The sequence below is a fragment of the Aspergillus mulundensis genome, assembly GCF_003369625.1.
Source record: "Aspergillus mulundensis strain DSM 5745 chromosome Unknown scaffold_0, whole genome shotgun sequence".
NCBI lineage: Eukaryota > Fungi > Ascomycota > Eurotiomycetes > Eurotiales > Aspergillaceae > Aspergillus > Aspergillus mulundensis.
In genome coordinates, this window is record NW_020797888.1 from 2,761,707 (window position 1) to 2,780,669 (window position 18,963).

At 51.8% G+C, this 18,963-nt stretch overlaps 8 protein-coding genes across 8 annotated transcripts; 6 read left to right on the forward strand and 2 right to left on the reverse strand.

Moving 5' to 3' along the window:
• Window positions 1-497: 497 nt before the first annotated feature.
• DSM5745_00681 (succinate dehydrogenase assembly factor 2) lies at window positions 498-1,465 on the forward strand (the record flags this gene model as incomplete). The annotated part of the gene is made up of 2 exons (XM_026742697.1): window positions 498-951; window positions 1,029-1,465. The coding sequence occupies 2 exons, from the start codon at window positions 498-500 to the stop codon at window positions 1,463-1,465; spliced, it is 891 nt and encodes a 296-aa protein (XP_026608542.1).
• A 644-nt stretch (window positions 1,466-2,109) lies between these two features.
• Window positions 2,110-3,310, forward strand: cpcB (40S ribosomal protein RACK1; the record flags this gene model as incomplete). The annotated part of the gene is made up of 3 exons (XM_026742698.1): window positions 2,110-2,229; window positions 2,357-2,674; window positions 2,885-3,310. 3 exons carry the CDS (start codon window positions 2,110-2,112, stop codon window positions 3,308-3,310), a joined length of 864 nt encoding a protein of 287 aa, XP_026608543.1.
• Window positions 3,311-3,978: 668 nt separating this feature from the next.
• On the reverse strand, window positions 3,979-5,526 carry DSM5745_00683 (TPR domain protein; the record flags this gene model as incomplete). The annotated part of the gene is made up of 1 exon (XM_026742699.1): window positions 3,979-5,526. The coding sequence occupies one exon, from the start codon at window positions 5,524-5,526 to the stop codon at window positions 3,979-3,981; it is 1,548 nt and encodes a 515-aa protein (XP_026608544.1).
• A 426-nt stretch (window positions 5,527-5,952) lies between these two features.
• Window positions 5,953-7,101, forward strand: DSM5745_00684 (SOS response-associated peptidase; the record flags this gene model as incomplete). Its single annotated transcript, XM_026742700.1, has 2 exons — window positions 5,953-6,433; window positions 6,482-7,101. 2 exons carry the CDS (start codon window positions 5,953-5,955, stop codon window positions 7,099-7,101), a joined length of 1,101 nt encoding a protein of 366 aa, XP_026608545.1.
• A 460-nt stretch (window positions 7,102-7,561) lies between these two features.
• Window positions 7,562-8,099, reverse strand: DSM5745_00685 (uncharacterized protein; the record flags this gene model as incomplete). The annotated part of the gene is made up of 2 exons (XM_026742701.1): window positions 7,562-7,963; window positions 8,013-8,099. 2 exons carry the CDS (start codon window positions 8,097-8,099, stop codon window positions 7,562-7,564), a joined length of 489 nt encoding a protein of 162 aa, XP_026608546.1.
• A 469-nt stretch (window positions 8,100-8,568) lies between these two features.
• Window positions 8,569-10,838, forward strand: DSM5745_00686 (RNA polymerase II mediator complex middle subunit MED1; the record flags this gene model as incomplete). Its single annotated transcript, XM_026742702.1, has 2 exons — window positions 8,569-10,182; window positions 10,236-10,838. 2 exons carry the CDS (start codon window positions 8,569-8,571, stop codon window positions 10,836-10,838), a joined length of 2,217 nt encoding a protein of 738 aa, XP_026608547.1.
• A 4,130-nt stretch (window positions 10,839-14,968) lies between these two features.
• Window positions 14,969-16,180, forward strand: glnA (glutamate--ammonia ligase; the record flags this gene model as incomplete). The annotated part of the gene is made up of 3 exons (XM_026742703.1): window positions 14,969-15,022; window positions 15,187-16,113; window positions 16,163-16,180. 3 exons carry the CDS (start codon window positions 14,969-14,971, stop codon window positions 16,178-16,180), a joined length of 999 nt encoding a protein of 332 aa, XP_026608548.1.
• A 1,817-nt stretch (window positions 16,181-17,997) lies between these two features.
• Window positions 17,998-18,649, forward strand: DSM5745_00688 (GFA family protein; the record flags this gene model as incomplete). The annotated part of the gene is made up of 5 exons (XM_026742704.1): window positions 17,998-18,080; window positions 18,128-18,153; window positions 18,227-18,333; window positions 18,417-18,442; window positions 18,502-18,649. The coding sequence occupies 5 exons, from the start codon at window positions 17,998-18,000 to the stop codon at window positions 18,647-18,649; spliced, it is 390 nt and encodes a 129-aa protein (XP_026608549.1).
• Between the last annotated feature and the right edge of the window lie 314 nt (window positions 18,650-18,963).

Consider the following 18,963-nt stretch of genomic DNA (forward strand, 5'->3'; position numbering starts at 1 on the left):
TCATGGTAGGAAACAGACGCGATGTGTGGTTTCGTTATTTTATGACAAAGATGGAGTCTCAATGCATTTGTTGCGTGATTTCCACCTCACGCAGCCTCGGATATTTCACTGTTCAGATACTCATGATCATTATTATGACCCGATATATATGGAGATCGTAGGTTTATACTAGTCCACATGCATCTATAGGTCCCAAGTATCGTAGGTAGTCACAACCGCCTCATATTTCTATACAATCAAACCATTTGACCTTCACAACTTTGACCTGTCACCAGAGCGTACCTTATATACTATATGAGCTTGAGCACCTGCAATGTTTTGAAATCCGTCTCTGCGGTTGGCCCTCGAATGCTGCAAACACGGCAAACTGAATGGAGCGGGAGCCTCGGATGATGTCAGTCCGCATAATTGTCTAGCTCATACAGCTCGACCCGATCGACCCCATACTCGTCACTTTAGATTTTTAGAGACTACCGATACAAACCCAAGAAATCAGAATGTCTACAGTTCGCTTTGTTCAGCGCCTTCCGCGGCCTTCAACGTCGCTTCTCTCATTCACGAGGCTCGCGACTCGTTCATTTGGAAGCTCGGCAGTTCGCCCGCAAGAGAGCAAGAAGGATGGAGTTCACTCGACAACACCGCAGCACCGTGTACACCAGACGGAGAAGTCTCCCAACCCAGCTCTGTCGCACGATAGCTCAACGATGACGAAGGATTTCCCGAAGGTCGGGAAGGACAATGCACCGCCGGAGCTCCTGAACTCGGTGGACCCAAACTACAAGCCTGAGGGCACATACCCCGGAAAGGTCGAGCACTATACGGGAGGCAGACAGCAGCCTGGCGCGCAGAAGCCAGAGCTTGAGGTCGGCGAGATGGAGGGCATTACGTTCAAGGTTGAGCCGCTGAAGCGAACTGGGGAGGATGTGTCGACTATGAGGGCTCGGTTGCTGTGTGAGTTATTCTCGGCTCCTTTTCTTGCCCTTCCTGCCTGGAACATCATTGAGGTGGACGCTAACTCCTTAACATAGACCAAAGCCGGAAGCGAGGAATTCTCGAGTCCGACCTGCTCCTGTCTACTTTTGCCGATGTCTATCTGGGCGAAATGAATCAGGAGCAGCTGCAGGAATACGACCGGTTCCTGGACGAGAATGACTGGGACATTTACTACTGGGCGACCCAGGACCCCCCCACTGAGGGAGAAGCCAAGTCAGAAGTCTCCAAGGACACCCCAACCGAAACGTGGCAACGCACAGGTGCAAAGAGCGGCGAGTGGGTGCAGACTGTTGGTGCCTTCAAGGCTGCGTACCGGCCAGTGCCATCGCGATGGGCCGACTCTGATGTCTTGAGACTGTTGAGACAGCATGTCCGGGATAACAGTGCGAACGGTTTCCACGCAGCTAAAAACAGGAAAACCGGTGCAGGCGGCTTGAACAGGATGCCCAACATCCAAATCTTCAACAACTGAGCCACTGATCCTGGTGATTAGCGGCTGAGCGTGATACTTTGTACGATATAGTTTCCTATTTTGCGTCAACGCGGCATCGTAAAGTGCCGGCGTTTGAAAAGCGTTGTATAAAAGAGCTTTTAGAATTGAATATGATGCTACACAAGCAATATAAGCTTCATCGCGATATCTGGTTGATATGCATAAACATCGTACAGATGCTTCTATATATAGTCACGTGACTCGCTTATTTTAGGGTTTGCGGCCCACACAGCCAGCGGCTGCGGTAAGCTCGTTACGTTAGGGCTCTCCTCCAACTTCGAACGCCGTGATTTTATCTCCAGCGCAGAGTCTACGACAATTGCTCCGCCCGCGTTCATTCTCACCTCTCCTCTCGCGGTCCCTTTCCATCGTCCTCCCAGACTCCGATCATGGCTGAGCAGCTGGTCCTTCGCGGCACCCTTGAGGGTCACAATGGCTGGGTTACTTCCCTGGCTACCTCTCTGGAGAAGTAAGGGCACCGAATCGCACATGGATGGAATATGTATATGGATCTACATGCGGCACCGTGTGTGTATCCGTATATCTATCGCAGACATGTTTTGTCTTGGTTGAAAATGGACATTGGTTCTGACTTGAGATCTTTTTTTTTCGATAGCCCCAACATGCTGCTTTCTGGCAGTCGCGACAAGACCCTGATCATCTGGAACCTTACCCGCGACGAGCAGGCCTACGGTTACCCCAAGCGCAGCCTTGAGGGCCACTCCCACATCGTCTCCGACTGTGTATGCCTCCGATATCCCCAATTTCCGAAACCCGAGTCCCGAGGAATGTGCGAGAGCGGGGTCTAGATGGAACGGAAGAAGTGTTGATTAGGATCAGTTTGGCTGATGCGAGCGCTTGGATTTATAGGTGATCTCCTCCGACGGTGCCTACGCTCTGTCCGCCTCTTGGGACAAGTCCCTCCGCCTCTGGGAGCTCTCCTCCGGCCAGACCACCCGCACTTTCGTCGGCCACACCAACGATGTCCTCTCCGTTTCCTTCTCCGCCGACAACCGCCAGATCGTCTCCGGTTCTCGTGACCGCACCATCAAGCTCTGGAACACCCTCGGCGACTGCAAGTACACCATCACCGACAAGGGCCACACCGAGTGGGTTTCCTGCGTGCGCTTCAGCCCCAACCCCCAGAACCCCGTCATCGTCTCCGCTGGTTGGGACAAGCTCGTCAAGGTACGTTTTCGACGCTTTTTCGTTGCCTTGCTGCTTTCGATCGGTCCAATGATGTTTGCATTTTCTACGTATTTGCTACTTCAGAGCCTTATGGCCATGAGACAAAAATTCACCCTATGCCTGATGGACACGCCAATCTCTATTTCGTTATCCTTTTCTACTATAAATCTGCTACGAACGTGGAAAGGGCTCGACTAACGAAATCAATAGGTTTGGGAGCTCGCTTCCTGCCGCCTCCAGACCGACCACATTGGTCACTCCGGCTACATCAACACCGTCACCATCTCCCCCGATGGATCCCTCTGCGCCTCCGGTGGCAAGGACGGTGTCACCATGCTCTGGGACCTCAACGAGTCCAAGCACCTCTACTCCCTCCACGCCGGTGACGAGATCCACGCCCTCGTCTTCTCCCCCAACCGCTACTGGCTGTGCGCTGCCACCGCTAGCAGCATCACCATCTTCGACCTCGAGAAGAAGAGCAAGGTCGACGAGCTCAAGCCCGAGTACATCGAGAAGGGCAAGAAGAGCCGCGAGCCCGAGTGTGTCTCTCTCGCCTGGTCCGCTGATGGCCAGACTCTCTTCGCTGGTTACACTGACAACAAGATCCGCGCTTGGGGTGTCATGTCGAGGGCGTAGATTGGTGTGAGTGAGCATGGAGAGGGGAAATGAAACAAAATAATAGCGAATTGAGTGGGTTGAGTTTGGCAGCCAAACGAAACGAAACAAGATTAAAGCCTAAAGCTTTTGTTTGATATCAAATCTTTTTTATCATCTTCACCCACTATCTCCCTTCTTTCCCCTCTGGGGAGGGACCCTTCCATATCCTCAAAAATCGGGCAGGCATTTGGATGGGATTGTATGAGCCATGAGCAATGAAGTACCTCACTCTACGCGGGTTTCTTGTAAAAGGACCCGTCCGGGGGTTCTCAAACTTGTTTTCTCCACTTTATATGCGTAGACGGTAAATCTTGTACGTAGTCCGGGGTTCTACGAAGGGCAGCATGGGGTGTTCTAGAATTACTCAAAGAATACCCAGATTTTGGGGCTTCGACTTAGATGCTGCGGCTATTGCATCCCGATGTATCTCGTAGGGAACCCCATATCAAGCAAAAGCATTTCTGGACAATGACACACTAAAGGAGTTCGGTTATAAGAAATGGTTTGATCATTGTTGATCCTACGTCCCGATTCATTACAGAAAGTGTTCTCCAAAACAGAAGGAGGGTGGGACGTCCATAAATATATTTTCTACAAGCCTACAACACCCGCGTAGAGAACCCAGATCAGCCCGCCTCATCCCATACCTATTTTTTCTTGGACACTCCCCGGATATTCTTTTCCATATGCTCAATCATGGCCTCCCGGGCCCTGGGCTCGTCTAGCTCATTAGCAACAGCTAGTGCCGTTCTGAAGTGTTTTTCAGCCTCTTCCAAATTGCCCTGGACTTGTGCAAGATGGCCCAGCATATACTTTGCAGTCATACAGGCTTCTTTGCAATGTTCATTCCTCTTGTTTGCAGGGACTTTACTCTGCACTTCATCACCCCTCATTGCCCACTCTTCTGCATGCTTGATCAAGTGGTCGCGCGCAGCCTCGGAGCCCTCGTTCTTCGTCGGCCCCATAGACTGCACAGCAGCTGCGGCTTTAACAGACTGCATCGTGAGTATGCTCGCAATATCGCCTATCATTCGCGCCTGGCTGCAGGTCGGTACAGGGCCTTCCTCCGCGCGCAGCAGATCCAAAGCACGCATGTAGCACGCGACGGCAAGCCCTGATTCGTCACGGTTCCGGTATATCTGGGCTAAGCTGGAAAGGGCCATTGCGGCCTCTCGTTGGGTTATATAGGGCGTTTTATGTTCTTCCGCGTCGGGATCGGCCTTGCAGACGGGTAGCCCGGCGTTCTCCCGGTATTGAAGCTCTTTCATACTCAGATCGACGGCGGCTTCGGCGGCTTCCTCCGACTTCTTTGAATCCTGCATGTGGTCGCTGTCGTAGAGGTCTGCGAGCTTCAGTGAGATCCCAACAGCTTTCTTGATGCACTTGTCTTGTTGTTGCTTGAGATTCTCTTCACCCGCTTGAATCTGCTCAAACGTATCGAGGATCTGGGGGTTGTTGATTTCAAGTTTCGTGTCTAGTTTGGCGTGGCTCTTCGATTCCTTCTCGACCATCTTCATCTGCTCATCTAGTAACTTCTGCCTCTCCGCTGCGTTCTCCCGCCCCTTTTGAACCCACTCCACCATCTCCTTCTTAGTCATCTCGAACACATTGATTGCCGGTTTCACGTTGCCGGAGCGCTCCAGCACATCCGCTACCTGTAATTTGATCCCGATCACCTCATCGGAGAACGGATCCATGCCAACTGCAGCCGCGGCTTTCAAGGCCTCTTTATAATATTTGACCGCAAGTTGCGGCTGGAGCATCACATCAGTGTAGTATACCGCCTTGCGCAGAGGCTTCACGACCTCCAGAGGGAATTTGTGGTACTGAGGTGCGTTGTGGAACAGTTCGACGTAGACAATGTATGCGAAGGCTAGAGTGGATCCAATAACTCCGAGGATCGCGAAAGGCAGCAAAAATGGATACTTGCGCCATATCCCCTTTGATGCTTGTTTGAGGCCGAGCCGAGTGCGGTCGAGGTAGGAGAGGGATCGCGTTTGATGCGAGAAGCTAGGGACATGGCGGAGGATGGGAGATGGTGAAGATCGAGGTTCGCTGTACAGGTTCGAAGCTTTTGTTTTCGGCAAGTGTTGCAATGGTCGTGGGTGGGAGAATGCAATGGTTCGAGAGAGCGTGGCGGGTGTTCGGGGGTTGCGAATGAAGGCGCAGCTTGTGCGGCGAGCTGCGCTGAGCATCATTGAGGAAATAAACTGTTATTAATAAATGTATATCGGGTCATGTGGGAGTTTGGCCAAAAGATTGATAGTGGCGATTTGGGTTGTGCTCAATGGATGAATGGAGAACGATTGGTGTTGAGGAAGGAATTTATGTGAGCGGAGCCAATTGCTCATGACGTCTAAGGCACCAGAAGCTCTACCTTACATGAACATCTTATCTATTTCTCCACCTTCTTCTGCTTACAACTCTTAAATTGTCTATATTTTTTAGTGCACTACCATCTTAAGTCAGCCTTCAAGCAGATCAAGTCTTTTTTTATCTGGCCTGGAATCATGTGCGGTCGGTACGCCCTAGGTGTAGTATGTTCCCCCAGGCTCCGCAAGATCATCAAATAACGAAGGTAGCGAATGAATTTCATCCGTCGTCGGCTTCAGGAACAAGGCATGCCAGTCGATGAAGCGCCTGAAGATGATGAAATAAGGGAGACTTACAACTTCGCGCCGGGGAATATCGGTGCCATTTATCGCGCCGACATTCCCAATTACAACCACGGCACAGAGCGTCCAACGGATCAGGAACAAACCGATCTAATTGAGCCTGCTTCATCAGAGGCGGAGGCAAACGTCCCAGCCACCTACAAACTTCAAGGCATGAAATGGGGCCTGGTGCCCTTCTGGACGAAGCGGCAGCCGGACTATGGATCGCTGATGAAAACCATCAACTGCCGGGATGATTCGCTGATTGAAGACCGCGGAATGTGGACGTCCATGAAACGAAAAAAGCGCTGTGCAGTTGTTTGTCAGGGATATTATGAGTGGCTGAAAAGGGGGACCGGAGGCAAGGACAGGATACCGCACTTTACGCGGCGCAAGGATGGGGATTTGATGTATCTCGCCGGACTGTGGGACAGTGTCACCTATGAGGGTGGGTATAAAGTCTGGTTTACTTTTGAGCGCGGCTGACGAAAGGTAGGGACCGAGGAGAGGCTCTATACATTTACTGTTATCACGACCTCGGCACGTCCATCATTGAGCTGGCTTCATGATCGTATGCCGGTAATCCTGGAGCCAAACACCGAGGCCTGGAATGCCTGGCTAGATCCGAAGCGGACGACCTGGTCAAAGGAGCTCCAGGCAGCCCTGAAGCCTTACGAGGGCGAGCTTGATTGTTATCAGGTGCCGAAGGAGGTGGGCAAGGTTGGGAACAACTCGCCGGATTTCATAGTTCCCGTCGACAGCAAAGAGAATAAGAGCAACATCGCGAATTTCTTTGCGAATGCGAAGAAGAAGAGCGAGCCGACAGAGAATGAAAGAAAAGACGCTGTCGCGGTTAAAGAAGAGGATGCTGCGCAATCTGCGTCAGGGGTCAAGAGAGAACATCCGGACACCGCGAATAATGGGGCAGGAGAGGACGCAAAGAAACGTAAGACACTTTCACCTGCCCCTTCTCCAGTCAAGCCGTCGACACCGGGCTCTGCCGTGAAGTCGAAGCAAATGCACAGCGCGACGCACAACCAGAAATCGCTGAAGAAATCACAGCCAAAGAAGGCGAGTGCTGGGACCCCACAGATAACCAACTTCTTCTCCAAATAGGAGTTGAATTTCATGGCAAAATGATATTATGAGATGTCCTTGTTCGTGGGAAGGTAGTTTGCTGTATTTATTTCCAACTGTCCAGCAGCGCGGAATATGGTACATTTCATAATAGTGTACAAGCGCAGCCCGTGAAGGCTGTTTCATTGTGACTCTTTTTCGCGGAGCTTCTGGACCAGCTTTTCCCTTAAGAATGGGCTCAACCCGAGACTGCAAGTTGTTAGCGTTGAGTGAGTCAAGAGATGCGGGCTGCCTACATTCCATCGCGCGTGACGATTCGATAAGTCCCTGTCCAGGTCAGTAGCGAGTTCCATTCGTTCTGAGACAAAATTTATACCGCTTGGTGAATAATTCCCAGTACCGCCCACGAACTTCCCTTCGCCGTCAACTTCTAAGCTCCCGAAAATGTCCTCGGGCCTGCTATATCAGCGCTTTTCCTTGTTCCAGTCACTGGGGGTATTTACCATGCAATCCTTCCGTACTCCGGTGGCCGTCGGTTGTCCGAGATATGTATCCAGCCCCCTCTCCCAGCAGATCCAGCACCACCTTGGCCGCTAGCCCCGCTGGTCATGTCCACATCACCGCGTCGTCGTCGAGTGCGCGAGCCAGGCATGAGCACGCCGCCCGAAGCGATGTTAGCGCCAGACGTGGATACCATTACCTGGGCCTGTGAAATTGCGTCGGGGTCTTCGTGCCCATGCTTCGCGACGACTTCCTGAAGAACTTGAAGAAACTTGGGGTTCTCGCGGAAAGAGTCAGTGGTGGGAGGGAGCTTCAAGGTGATACCAATGGACAGGTCGTCGTTCGGAGGCTCAGTCGGTAGAAGTGATAGGAGGTGCGCTCCATTGCTTGGGAAGACATACTGCAGCTGTATCAGTAAGAGAGCACTTTGTCCGTAGCTAGCTACTCACAATATGAGGATGTCCGTCCAATGTTGATAGAGACCGTATTTGGGTCCATCTCGGAACCTGACGGGTGAAACCTCTGATAGAGCACATCATGAGCCGAATTGAATTGCGAAACTCAGCAACGATTCCAGAATCAATGAATGATTGCGGAGTATGTTGTCTGGAGCTCAACTATTTTTGATGACGTAGAATCAAACAGGACAAACTCCGGCTCATGTGACTCCACTTTCTTTTCGGCTTTGACATTCGGATGGGACTGTTTCGTCCATTGATTCGGGACGACGAGCGGTCTCCTCGATTTGAACAGGCGCTATGTACTTTATGGGATCACTTCTGCTTTAGTTTGCATCCAGCGTGTTTGGCTGGCGTTCTGGCCCGTTATCGAAAGCTTCGGTGTTTAATCCTCCCCGCTCGGCGGTACCTGAGATGAGCTCGCTCTGCCCCAGTTAGTGAGGTCCTTGCTAGTGAGACTACTCATTGTTGTTCTTCCTCGCCCTTTGAATTGTCAGGATTGCTATTCACTTATATACCGCGGTTCGACACTGCATATCCCAGCGCAATGGCGACTCCATCTTCCAAACCGAACCCAGGAGCAACACCGACGCACCTGACCTCCTCACCTCGTCCGTCTGGCGGACCTATGCATCGAACGATATCGCTCAAGTCCCCGTCTACGAGAACACCCTCCGCTTCAGGTCACGGCCATCCGAATCAGCCCCCCTCGACGCAACAGTACGCCACGCCCCTAGCCGTCACCGCGGAGAACGATAACGCCATCTCATTTAGTTCGCCCTCTGCTCTACTACTCGGAGCGTATCCCGGGATCAGTCCGTCCCCGGCCGTCCACGATGCACTGGTTGGTACAGGGATGAATGATAGCGACATCCAGGCTCTAGGAATGCCAGGCTTGAAGCTAGGGACAGCTCGGGACAATGACGAGGAGCGCCGAAGGCATATTATTGAGGTAGTCCAGAAGCTGCGAGAACGGGTAGCAGGTCGGGGCGTGAGTAGGGAAGGCATTGAGCGGCTAAGCCATCTCGAGCGCTTCGAGTCAATCTGGCAAGACGATAATCTGAACATTGCGGGCAACTTTGTCGACCTTGAGATCGATTTCTATCGCGGACAAAACGTGGTCAGGGATGTTAGTTTGGCCTATGTGACGCCGGATGCCGCCGACGGAGGACGTCGCGAGGAGGCCACGGCTGTTCTAAAGCGAGACCTTGTACAGACGCCGGAGGATGGCGCGCGGGGTACATGGAAGGGCTTGGACAACTTTCACAGAAACCTACAATGGCTTGCCCGGCATGACAAGCTTAGTGAAGAGGTGAATTGCTTTGAGGCTATTGAGGGTCTCCACGAAAGTCTGAAACGACTGTGGATTGAAGAGAGCTCTCAGCGCAAGTTCGGAGGCGACTATGAACATCTTTGCAGCGGCGGAATTGGCAGGCCGAGTCTTCACAAAGGTAGTCGAGTTGGTCTCTGGTTAGACTACTGGGTGCCGCGCGCCCGGGTCATGGATGCGAAGCAGCGAAGATCGCCGGATGCAATGATCGTTGATCAGCCTGAACACTCTACCGCTGACGAACCGACCAATGCTGATGGCGACTGGAGGGTTGCGATCGAATGTGAAGAGGGCTATCCGTCCCTTCGTGTGTCGAAAGACTGGCTTGGGCCTGAGGCTTTTACGACGGTCGAGAACGATGCAGAGGCGCCAGCACCAGAGGAACAGCCATCCACTGTCACGGTAGTCAACTGGGCCGAGCCGCCGCCCACTCTAAACGGAAACCAAGGGTCTTCGGAGAACATGGATCTTAACTCGAACATGCTGGGCTCGACTTCCCCCAATCGTCGGTTCGTTGCTAGATTGGAACCGGCTCTCGACATCCCGTTCCTGGTAGCCACCGAAATATACCGACACCTGGGCATTCAAATGCCACAGGACTTTAGAGCCTCGACTTACGATGGACTGCTGGCGCCGGGATGGGCTCTGGGCCCGGAAGACTCTCATATCGACAGGAAGAGAAGCAAGATATCTGTTCAATCATTCGATGAAGGGGATAAACCATGCATCAAACAGCACAGTTACACCTTCCAGACATTTGAACCTACCAGTGGAAAGACAATTAGAGACCTTCCGTTCTCCCACCCCCGGCAGCTTGCAGATATGCTTCCGGTAAGTAGAAGCCCTCCCCTCGCTTCTTCACTCGCTGACTGTGCTTTCTATAGACTCTTCGCCAGTATGCCTTCCTGACAAACATGATTCGCAGTACATTCCCTCTCCAGGTTAAGACGAAACCGGCAGAAGAAAAACCAAAGTCGATTGAACAATCGCAAGAGAACCAGAAGACGAAGAGCACTATAACCATCTTGACCAATGAGAACCCGAACGAGAGGAAACTCAACCTGTTACTCGGTCTGAGTGATGCAGATACAGTGAAACCCGAAGACGAGGCTCAAGAGTCGGCCAGTGACGAGCTCAAAGTAGATGTGACGCTGCGGACGCAACTGGGACAGGCCCCCATGATCATGCTGCTTTTTACTGTGAATCGCGCTAAGCCGTCGGGGCGAACCATCGAGGATCTCGTTACCAAGGTGTCGATCAGTTTCGAAATTGGACTGAACGGTCGTGTTTCGGTGGTTGAAGTGACCGGATTGCTGGATGACGAGAACAGCTCTACCGATGACGCTAGCTCGGACGCGCTGACGCCGAAAGAGCCGACTCGCGCGCTGCAGACCAAGTTGGCCCAAGTGCTTGAGACATCGCAAGACATTGGCATCCTAGTGGAATGGGTCCTTCGATGGGTACGTCAGCGGAAGAGCCGCGGATGAACGTTGTCCGGGGTATTCCGTTTGTCCCCGGATTGGTTCAAAGACCCTTGCAGAACTGCGCCGGAGTGGGGAGACCCAGCTGGCCAGCCTTTCGGTTGACAGCCGGTCTAAATGGTCTCAGTTCCTCGAGGCAGGGCTTGTGATACGCCCATGGCGCACGTGGGGGTAGTTGTCGTACTTGAGCTTGCCATCCTGGACGGCAACTCCTGGCAGCGAGGGTCCAGATGATCAGCGCACCCTCGGTACCTGCATGAAGTCGGACAGGGTCTCGAACATGAGGTACACGGTGAGCCTTAGGACTGTGGCACAAAACCATGCCGAGCTGTCGCAAGGCCATGGATGTCTCTTTGCTGGTTTCTATTCTCAAATACTCCGTGCTCCATACAGCTGGGGACATGTAAATCGATGGGAGCAGCAGCAGTGGCACTATGAAACGGCAAAGCATAGCTTTGATACAGCGATACCTCCATTGATACAACTGAATTTTACTCCGTGGATCTCAATGAAACGGCACATTCCAAGCGTAGAGCAACAATATCCCTCGTCAAGAAATTGAGCATGAGATATTTAACCAGCGAGTAGCAGCATGAAGATCAGGAACAAATATTGATGCTCGCAAGGGGGCCCGGCCCGGCCAATTCCCCGGGCGTTCTCAATTCCTCACAAAAAGCCGCGGCGGACAAAGTCTCCTAAAAACCGCATATTTCATCGACCGGATCAGCTGCGCGAATTACTCTTCTGCGCCTTGATGCATTTGGGCATCTATCGATTCCGTTTTCTACACCGTACTTGCTCTCCTCGAGGTCTAGATACTCAGGAGGCGCCGCGGCATGCATGCTTTCCTTTTCCTGCGTGCGGTATTTTCTCTAACCCGTGACTCAAGAGACTCCATATGCGGTGCTATTTTTACGTGAGACCTTGCCCCTGCCCTGCCACGGCCCTGTGAGAACTGGAGCTCAGGTCCACGGTTTCCCCAGGGATTGCCTAGTAGCGTATTTTACGAGCGTGAAATTTGCATTTAGCGATTTTTATCAGTGATCCTGCTGATAAGGATGACTCTAAGGGAACTTTGGAGTTTGAAGCGCTGCTGCCACCGATAGCTCTAACCAGTAACCGATCACCCGGACCGGGACCGGTCGACGACCGCGACTAAATCAAACCCACTGGCAATTTCTGCTATCTATCTTTCAATCTATCGATGCTAAGAGTTCCAACTCTGTCGAAAATCGCGATCGTATGACCTCCCCTAGATATCTCTCCCTCTGTCACTCAGGCAATTATTCTCCTTATTCTCCTAGAGCAACTCTAACCACCGCCATCGAGTAAATCTAAAAACCTTCACGTCCATCGGTCCGGTTGCAGTCAGCGCGGTTTGTCATGAAGACCGGCAATCAACCAATGAGCGGGCGGTGATAAGGGATCGGGAGATCTGCCTATCAGAGGCGTTAGGCGGGTCCTGATTATCTGGATGCAGTCCAATTTCAACTGGAGTTATCCACGGCGACGCGTCTTGGCTTGCTGGCCACTGGATGACGGCGGTTTGTAAAGTTGGATCTGTGAGTGAGCGATTTGAGTGATTTATGCAGGATCTTCGCTTCTTCGACGAGTTTTCTTCTGGTGAGGCGCGTACGGAGTTGACTCGGTGACTCGGTGTGGCTCAGTTTGTGTGCGGAGAATGGAGAACTATACTGAGCTCAGACTGATATCATTACATCAGTAGGCTGCGAGGCCAAGGCACAACGATTCACCGCAACGAAAACAAGGCTGTATGACGGAGGAATTATTCCAGAATTCAGATGACTTGGAGCGTCAAAGGATGCCGACGACATATCTTCCATGGGCATGATGCTTATCCGGCGGCCTTAGTGTTGCGTAGTGCTCTTGGCGGGCTGGATATCTTACACTCTATGTCTAGTCAGAGTCTCGACATCTGATGGGCGGTCTTCGAGATTCCAGATGCTGTGCTTGGTTACACAAAAAAGCCATGCCGCTCAGCTTCAGCCTTCGATTTCGTCTCGGCTCAAGGTCTGGCTTCAGGCCTCAGTATGGGGTAGAGGATAGAGGGAAAACCCGGGGAAGCGGAAGTGCCTTATGGCCGACGTCAGGCGCGACAGCCACTTGGATTGAGTCTGATTCCTGAAACTCCCGACTTGTCCTTGCTGCCATTTGCTGCCACACTCCAGGCCGGGGAAACCATAGATCGACGTTGCCGCTTACTGCCATCTCCAGAATCTTACTCCGGATGAAGTCGTTCTTGTCCTCATACTCTGTAACAACCTGAACCTTAAGGCTTCCAGCGTACAATGAGCGCGACTCCGGTGTCGGGCCATTGCTCTGGTTTTCCAGAACGCGAGCGGTTTGCCACGCCCCACTTGCGCCCTTCCGGTTCTTGTGTGGTTGGGAGTGTAAATCATTTACTGTAACTTTCATTTCTTATTGGAGCTGGGTTGGAGTGTGACATCTCATAGAAGAGAAGCGAGGAAATGGTTTCTTTTTCCGTGCGCAGGATCCGACATGATATCAAAGTGCCCTATTCTATCGGCAGGCGCGCTCTCTGCCCAGGCTTCCACGCGACTATGGCGGGGTGGAGGGGCAGCGATAAGAGCGCGATAGTCGATATCAGGCGGCGCAGTCAGTTTCCCTCGGGCAAGCTATACTACGGAGTATGCCTACCATAGAGCGCCTCCAATATGCTCCAACAGATAAGCGGCAGGGCAAATATCCCATTGGCAGCCTCTTGATATGTAAAACCTAGGATCTCGGCCGTTCGACTGTAGTCACACTACCCCTGTCCTGCTATAGCCGTGCAAGCATACCTAGTATAGCACATGCTCAAGCTCCAAGCCTCCAACCATTAGCCGCGATATGCAGCACCGACAAGGATCAGAGTTAGATTGATAATGGCATTACGCACGGCTTGGAATCGATTATCTCTGTCCTCTCGCATTGCTCTACAGTTACTGTCGCAAATTATGTTCTGTAGATGGTCAGCAGGTACCGATGTCTGGGGTAGGACTGCCGGGTGAGTTCGATTTCGATCACCGTCGCGTGGGGTGGGATCTGGGGAAACACCGCGCATTATTTCGATATTCGAATGAGAAGGTCGTGATTAATATTCAGTCTTATCAAGTTCTATCTGTTCGGAGCTGGGCCCTTTGATCCGTGCAGTGCTTTACAATAGTAGTCGGCGTGGACTTGGAGTACCTGGCCCTGGAGTAGTTCTTGCAGTCTTAGCGTTTCGTGCCTTACATGACTGCCGGGCGTGTATTTTGCCGAACACTAATTTATCCAGTACCACACTACCAGTCCACCACCAGGCTTCAAGACATCGCCTATAGAGCAGCTCTAAATACGAGGCCAAAGATAGAATACTGGACAGAGGCGCAGTAAGGCGAGAACGTGGCGGTACAAGCCCCTGGTATACTTTTGCTGCTCAACAAAGCTGCGCCTTTTTCCTGAAACAAAGAATGGATCGAATTCGCGGCTGCCAAAATGTACCGAAAATAGTGGGCAGGAACGGGGCTGGCCGTATTTTTCACTGTAAGTTACCGGCAGGAGGCAAAAAAAGAAGGCGCAACTGATTTAAATGACCCCCCACCCACAGAACACTTACCTCTTCACTCTTAATCTCCATCCCCTCCATCTTCTCTCTCTTGTTTCTACTTAATCTCCATTCCATCCTCCCGTTAACGATCTTGTTATCAAAACCAGCAGACTTTCAACTTGTGTCGTGCGCATCTGTCTATCGTTGACCACACATTCATCACAATCACATCGTTCCAACATCACAACTACACAGCTACACATTATGGTGAGTCATTCTTCGGATGGTCCTACAGAAACTACTGGGTTTCTTTTGCTTTTATTATTGCCTCCGGGCATTCTCTCCGTCGATGATTGCTAAGCGACGGATGCTTCTTTTTACTTTGTCATTGCATCCGGCCATTCTCTCCGTCGATGATTGCTAATCGATGGATGCTTCCAGGCTGAATCAACTACTGTCTCCAATACGGAGAATGTGCGTGTTTACCACGATCGACTTGAGGACTTTATGTCTCGATAGTCGGACTCTATACTAATTTTACCTGCAGCTCATGAAGTACATGACCCTCGACCAGCGAGGTTCCGTCATGGCCGAGTACATCTGGATTGATGCCAACGGCGGCACTCGCAGCAAGACCAAGGTACGCTCTTCACTTCTGGATCTCCTTCAGTTCCTTCGACGGATGCGGCCGGCGGTCCTCGAAACCGTTCGCCAAGTCCACCCGCATTAGGCATCGCTGCCTGCGTCTACCCGCTCCACGTGCCATCTTGCTTCCGCTCAGAAGACTAACTGGCTCTCGTTTAGACTCTCTCCAAGGCCCCCTCCGGCGTCGACGAGCTCCCAGAATGGAACTTTGACGGTTCATCAACGTCCCAGGCTCCCGGTGACAACTCAGATGTCTACCTTCGCCCCGTTGCTATGTACCCCGATCCTTTCCGTCGCGGTGACAATATCCTCGTCCTTTGCGAGACCTGGGACTCCGATGGATCTCCCAACAAGTTCAACTACCGCCACGACTGCAACCGTCTGATGGAGACACACGCCAAGGAGGAGTTTTGGTTTGGTCTTGAGCAGGAGTACACCCTCCTCGGCCCCGACGGCTGGCCTTACGGATGGCCCAAGGGAGGTTTCCCCGGTGCCCAGGGTCCTTACTACTGTGGTGTCGGTACCGGCAAGGTCTACTGCCGTGACATCGTCGAGGCTCACTACCGTGCCTGTCTTTACGCTGGTGTCAAGATCTCCGGTATCAACGCTGAGGTCATGCCTTCCCAATGGGAGTACCAGGTCGGCCCTTGCGAGGGTATCGAGATGGGTGACCACCTCTGGCTCTCCCGTTTCCTCCTGCACCGCGTTGCTGAGGAGTTCGGCGTCAAGATCTCTTTCGACCCCAAGCCCATCAAGGGTGACTGGAACGGTGCCGGTCTGCACACCAACGTCTCCACCACCTCAACACGTGCCGAGGGTGGTATGAAGGCCATCGAGGCTTACATGAAGAAGCTCGAGGCCCGCCACGTCGAGCACATCGCCGTCTACGGTGAGGGTAACGAGGAGCGTCTTACCGGTCGTCACGAGACTGGCAACATCGACAAGTTCTCTTACGGTGTCGCCGACCGTGGTGGCTCCATTCGTATCCCCCGCCAGGTCGCCAAGGATGGCAAGGGCTACTTTGAGGATCGCCGTCCCGCTTCCAACGCTGATCCTTACCAGATTACTGGTATCATCGCCGAGACTGTAAGTTCTTTGATTTGATCCTTTGCTTGAACCATGCTAACGGTCCTAGCTCTGCGGTGGTCTGTAAATTTGTCAAAACTTTCGATTTAGCGCTCGTATACCCGCCGGCGTGAGGGTACGAGAACAAAAGAGCAGCTAGGCCGTTTGGGGAGCAGCATAGAATTGTCTTGTCCTTCTTTCTTTTCGGTGGAGTTGGTTTTTGACGCCACGGCTTGCCTTTTGCTTTCTTTACCCCCCTGCTGGTTTTGCATGCAAATTCTTTCATTTGTTAATGGGGTTATGTGTTACGTATAGCATAGATCCGGCATGGCTACGGATAATAGGACGATATCCAAGGGAACAATATCCAGCATTGTTCAACCCACTTTTATCCTCATCGTTTTTTGGTAGGCCTCTCATCCAATACGTACTCGTTTGGCCGAAGGTTCAGCGGAGTGACAAGTAGCTGAACTTGGTATCCTTCCGTCATTGGTCAAGCTGTTGAGACAGCCGTAGATTTGGGGTTGTCACCTTCCACCTCCGTTCTTCCAGTCACCAGAAAGTTGAGTGTCACACAGATCCACTTTGTTGGCTTTGTTTAGGGTTGGGTATACTCTGTTATGATATATAGTTGCAGGACAATCTGCCAATATGAGTTACGATTCTATTCCTTTGGATCACGCCTGTCTCTACGGCTGCGGTTACAAATTGCCCCACAGGCTTGCTATACAATGCTGTCCGTCCTAGTCTTCTGACCATGGTCAAACATGATATGTCCAGGTTGGCTGTTCACTGAGATCGAGTCACTTGAAGCCTCAATGGGCGAGGTAGGTATCCCGTCAACCACTGTAGGCAAGTTAACATCGCTTCACCAAGTAGTTGTCGCTGATCAGACCATATTCTCCAAGCAGGGCGAAACTGAGCTACCTATACCCTTCATTATCAATTCACAATGACCCTGGAAGGTTCCGTTGCTTGTTAATCAGGAGTAGAAGATGGCGAAGCAGCTCGGAGGAGTGTCCGATAGGCGGACGCCAGTGCCGAAGTTTACAAAGCTCAATGGAAACATCTAGGCAAAGTTCTTGCTCGTCTGTTGGATTTAGAAATCTACAGCATGCAGACGAAGATAATTGCTCATATTGTCGACAGTTGCTTCGCCGGTGTACAGCTAGACCCGCCCTTCAAACCCCTGTATCAAGGATGTCTTCGCTATGAAGGTCATCAGGAAAATCTGCAGTAAGTAAGTAAAGTAAAGCAAGCAAAATCTAGCATTACCGGCATCAATCTCGGACGCTCGCTACCCAATATATCCTACAATCTATTTGTAAAACCCCCCTACCTAGAAATCATGCGTCCGACTTTAAAGCTCCGATTTGTCGAATGATTGCTACTTCAATCTGACAGTCGGCGGTTGGTTGCGGTTGAAGATGCAATAACGATAGTATTCAGTGTGTTTGAAATGACTGACTTCTAACATTGAGGCTCCGACAGAACTCGGTAGAGATGCTTTTGCTCATCGTGACTGGCTTAGAAATCATAAAGGCATGCATTACGAATTTGACCCTGGAAGGTTCGATGTCGGGCACATTGTCCGGATGAAGACCGGAGTTAAGGGCTTTGTTGTTCGGGAGCTGCACCTACCACGAATCCGAGCATCGTTCTCTAGATGGGCTCAATAAGTACTATATTACATTCCCATCCATGTTCAGCGCATGTATATATCTCTCCCGAGGTCGTATAGAATCGGGATTCTTCCGAACGAGACCCACAACGTAGGTGGACCATGGACTCCTCCTACTCTAGTCATTGCAACGTCACTCGAGTAAGGAGAACAACAACATACCTGGTCCTCATCTCCAAGGTCCTCGGCTTCGGTATAGATACCCAAACGCACATCTCTACACCATGTCTTACAAAGGCCACTGCATCTGCGGTAGCATCCAGGTCTCGCTGAAGGAGCAGCCGCCAAACTCGCTGAGATGTTATTGGTATGCTCCCTGAGTTTCTGCCGTGGGATACTTGCTGACGATAACAGTCGAAACTGCGCTAGATCTGGTGGTGGTCAGTATCCATATGCCTTCTTCCACCGTTTGCCCTAAGCTTCAGCGCCAGTCGCTGAGTTGACGTTGGGCAGGCTCGTCTATCAACTACGTCGTCGACGAACCCGAGTTTAAACTCGACGGCACCAGTTCCCTTAAGTCGTTCGAAGACTCCCAGACACTGAGCGGGAACACCATTGTGGTGAGTCCTTGCCTTCACCTGCAACATTAGACCTACTAGGTATGGTAAATGCCGGCAATTAGCTGATCAGGGTATAAATGCAGCGTCAATTCTGCGGAAGCTGCGGCAGGTACGTTACGAAGTCATGCCATCCTACTCGATCTGAAGGCCAGTCCTAACTGAATCTAGCCCCGTGGCGACAAAAAGCCCCAAATTTCCCGGGAAAGCCCTCGTCAAGGCGTCTCTGTTCGACGCCATCTCGCCCCCGAAGGCGGAGGTCTTTACGGATCGACGGCAGGAGTGGCAGAGGCCGGTTGAGGGGGCTGAGCAGGCTTGATTTGGATGGAGGTGTGACAAGCATTGCATATCACATTGGAAGGGTGCTTTGAGTAGGTATGGTTTAGACGGGTGGGTTATCAATGGCTTCGTGCCTATTCGGGCTAATAGTTGAATCGACCTATCCATGCCTCTGTCTGGATTATCGAGAGGTGGACATTGCTCTTGAAGTAGGAATAGCGGCGTAGAACTTTCTCTTTAGACACTGCTGCATCAACATGCGGAGTACTGTTAGCGCTTGCAACGTGGCTGAGCCAGAAGCTGCAGCAGGCTATTGTTCTTATTGGCTAATTAGTATACGCGAGGCTGGGACAT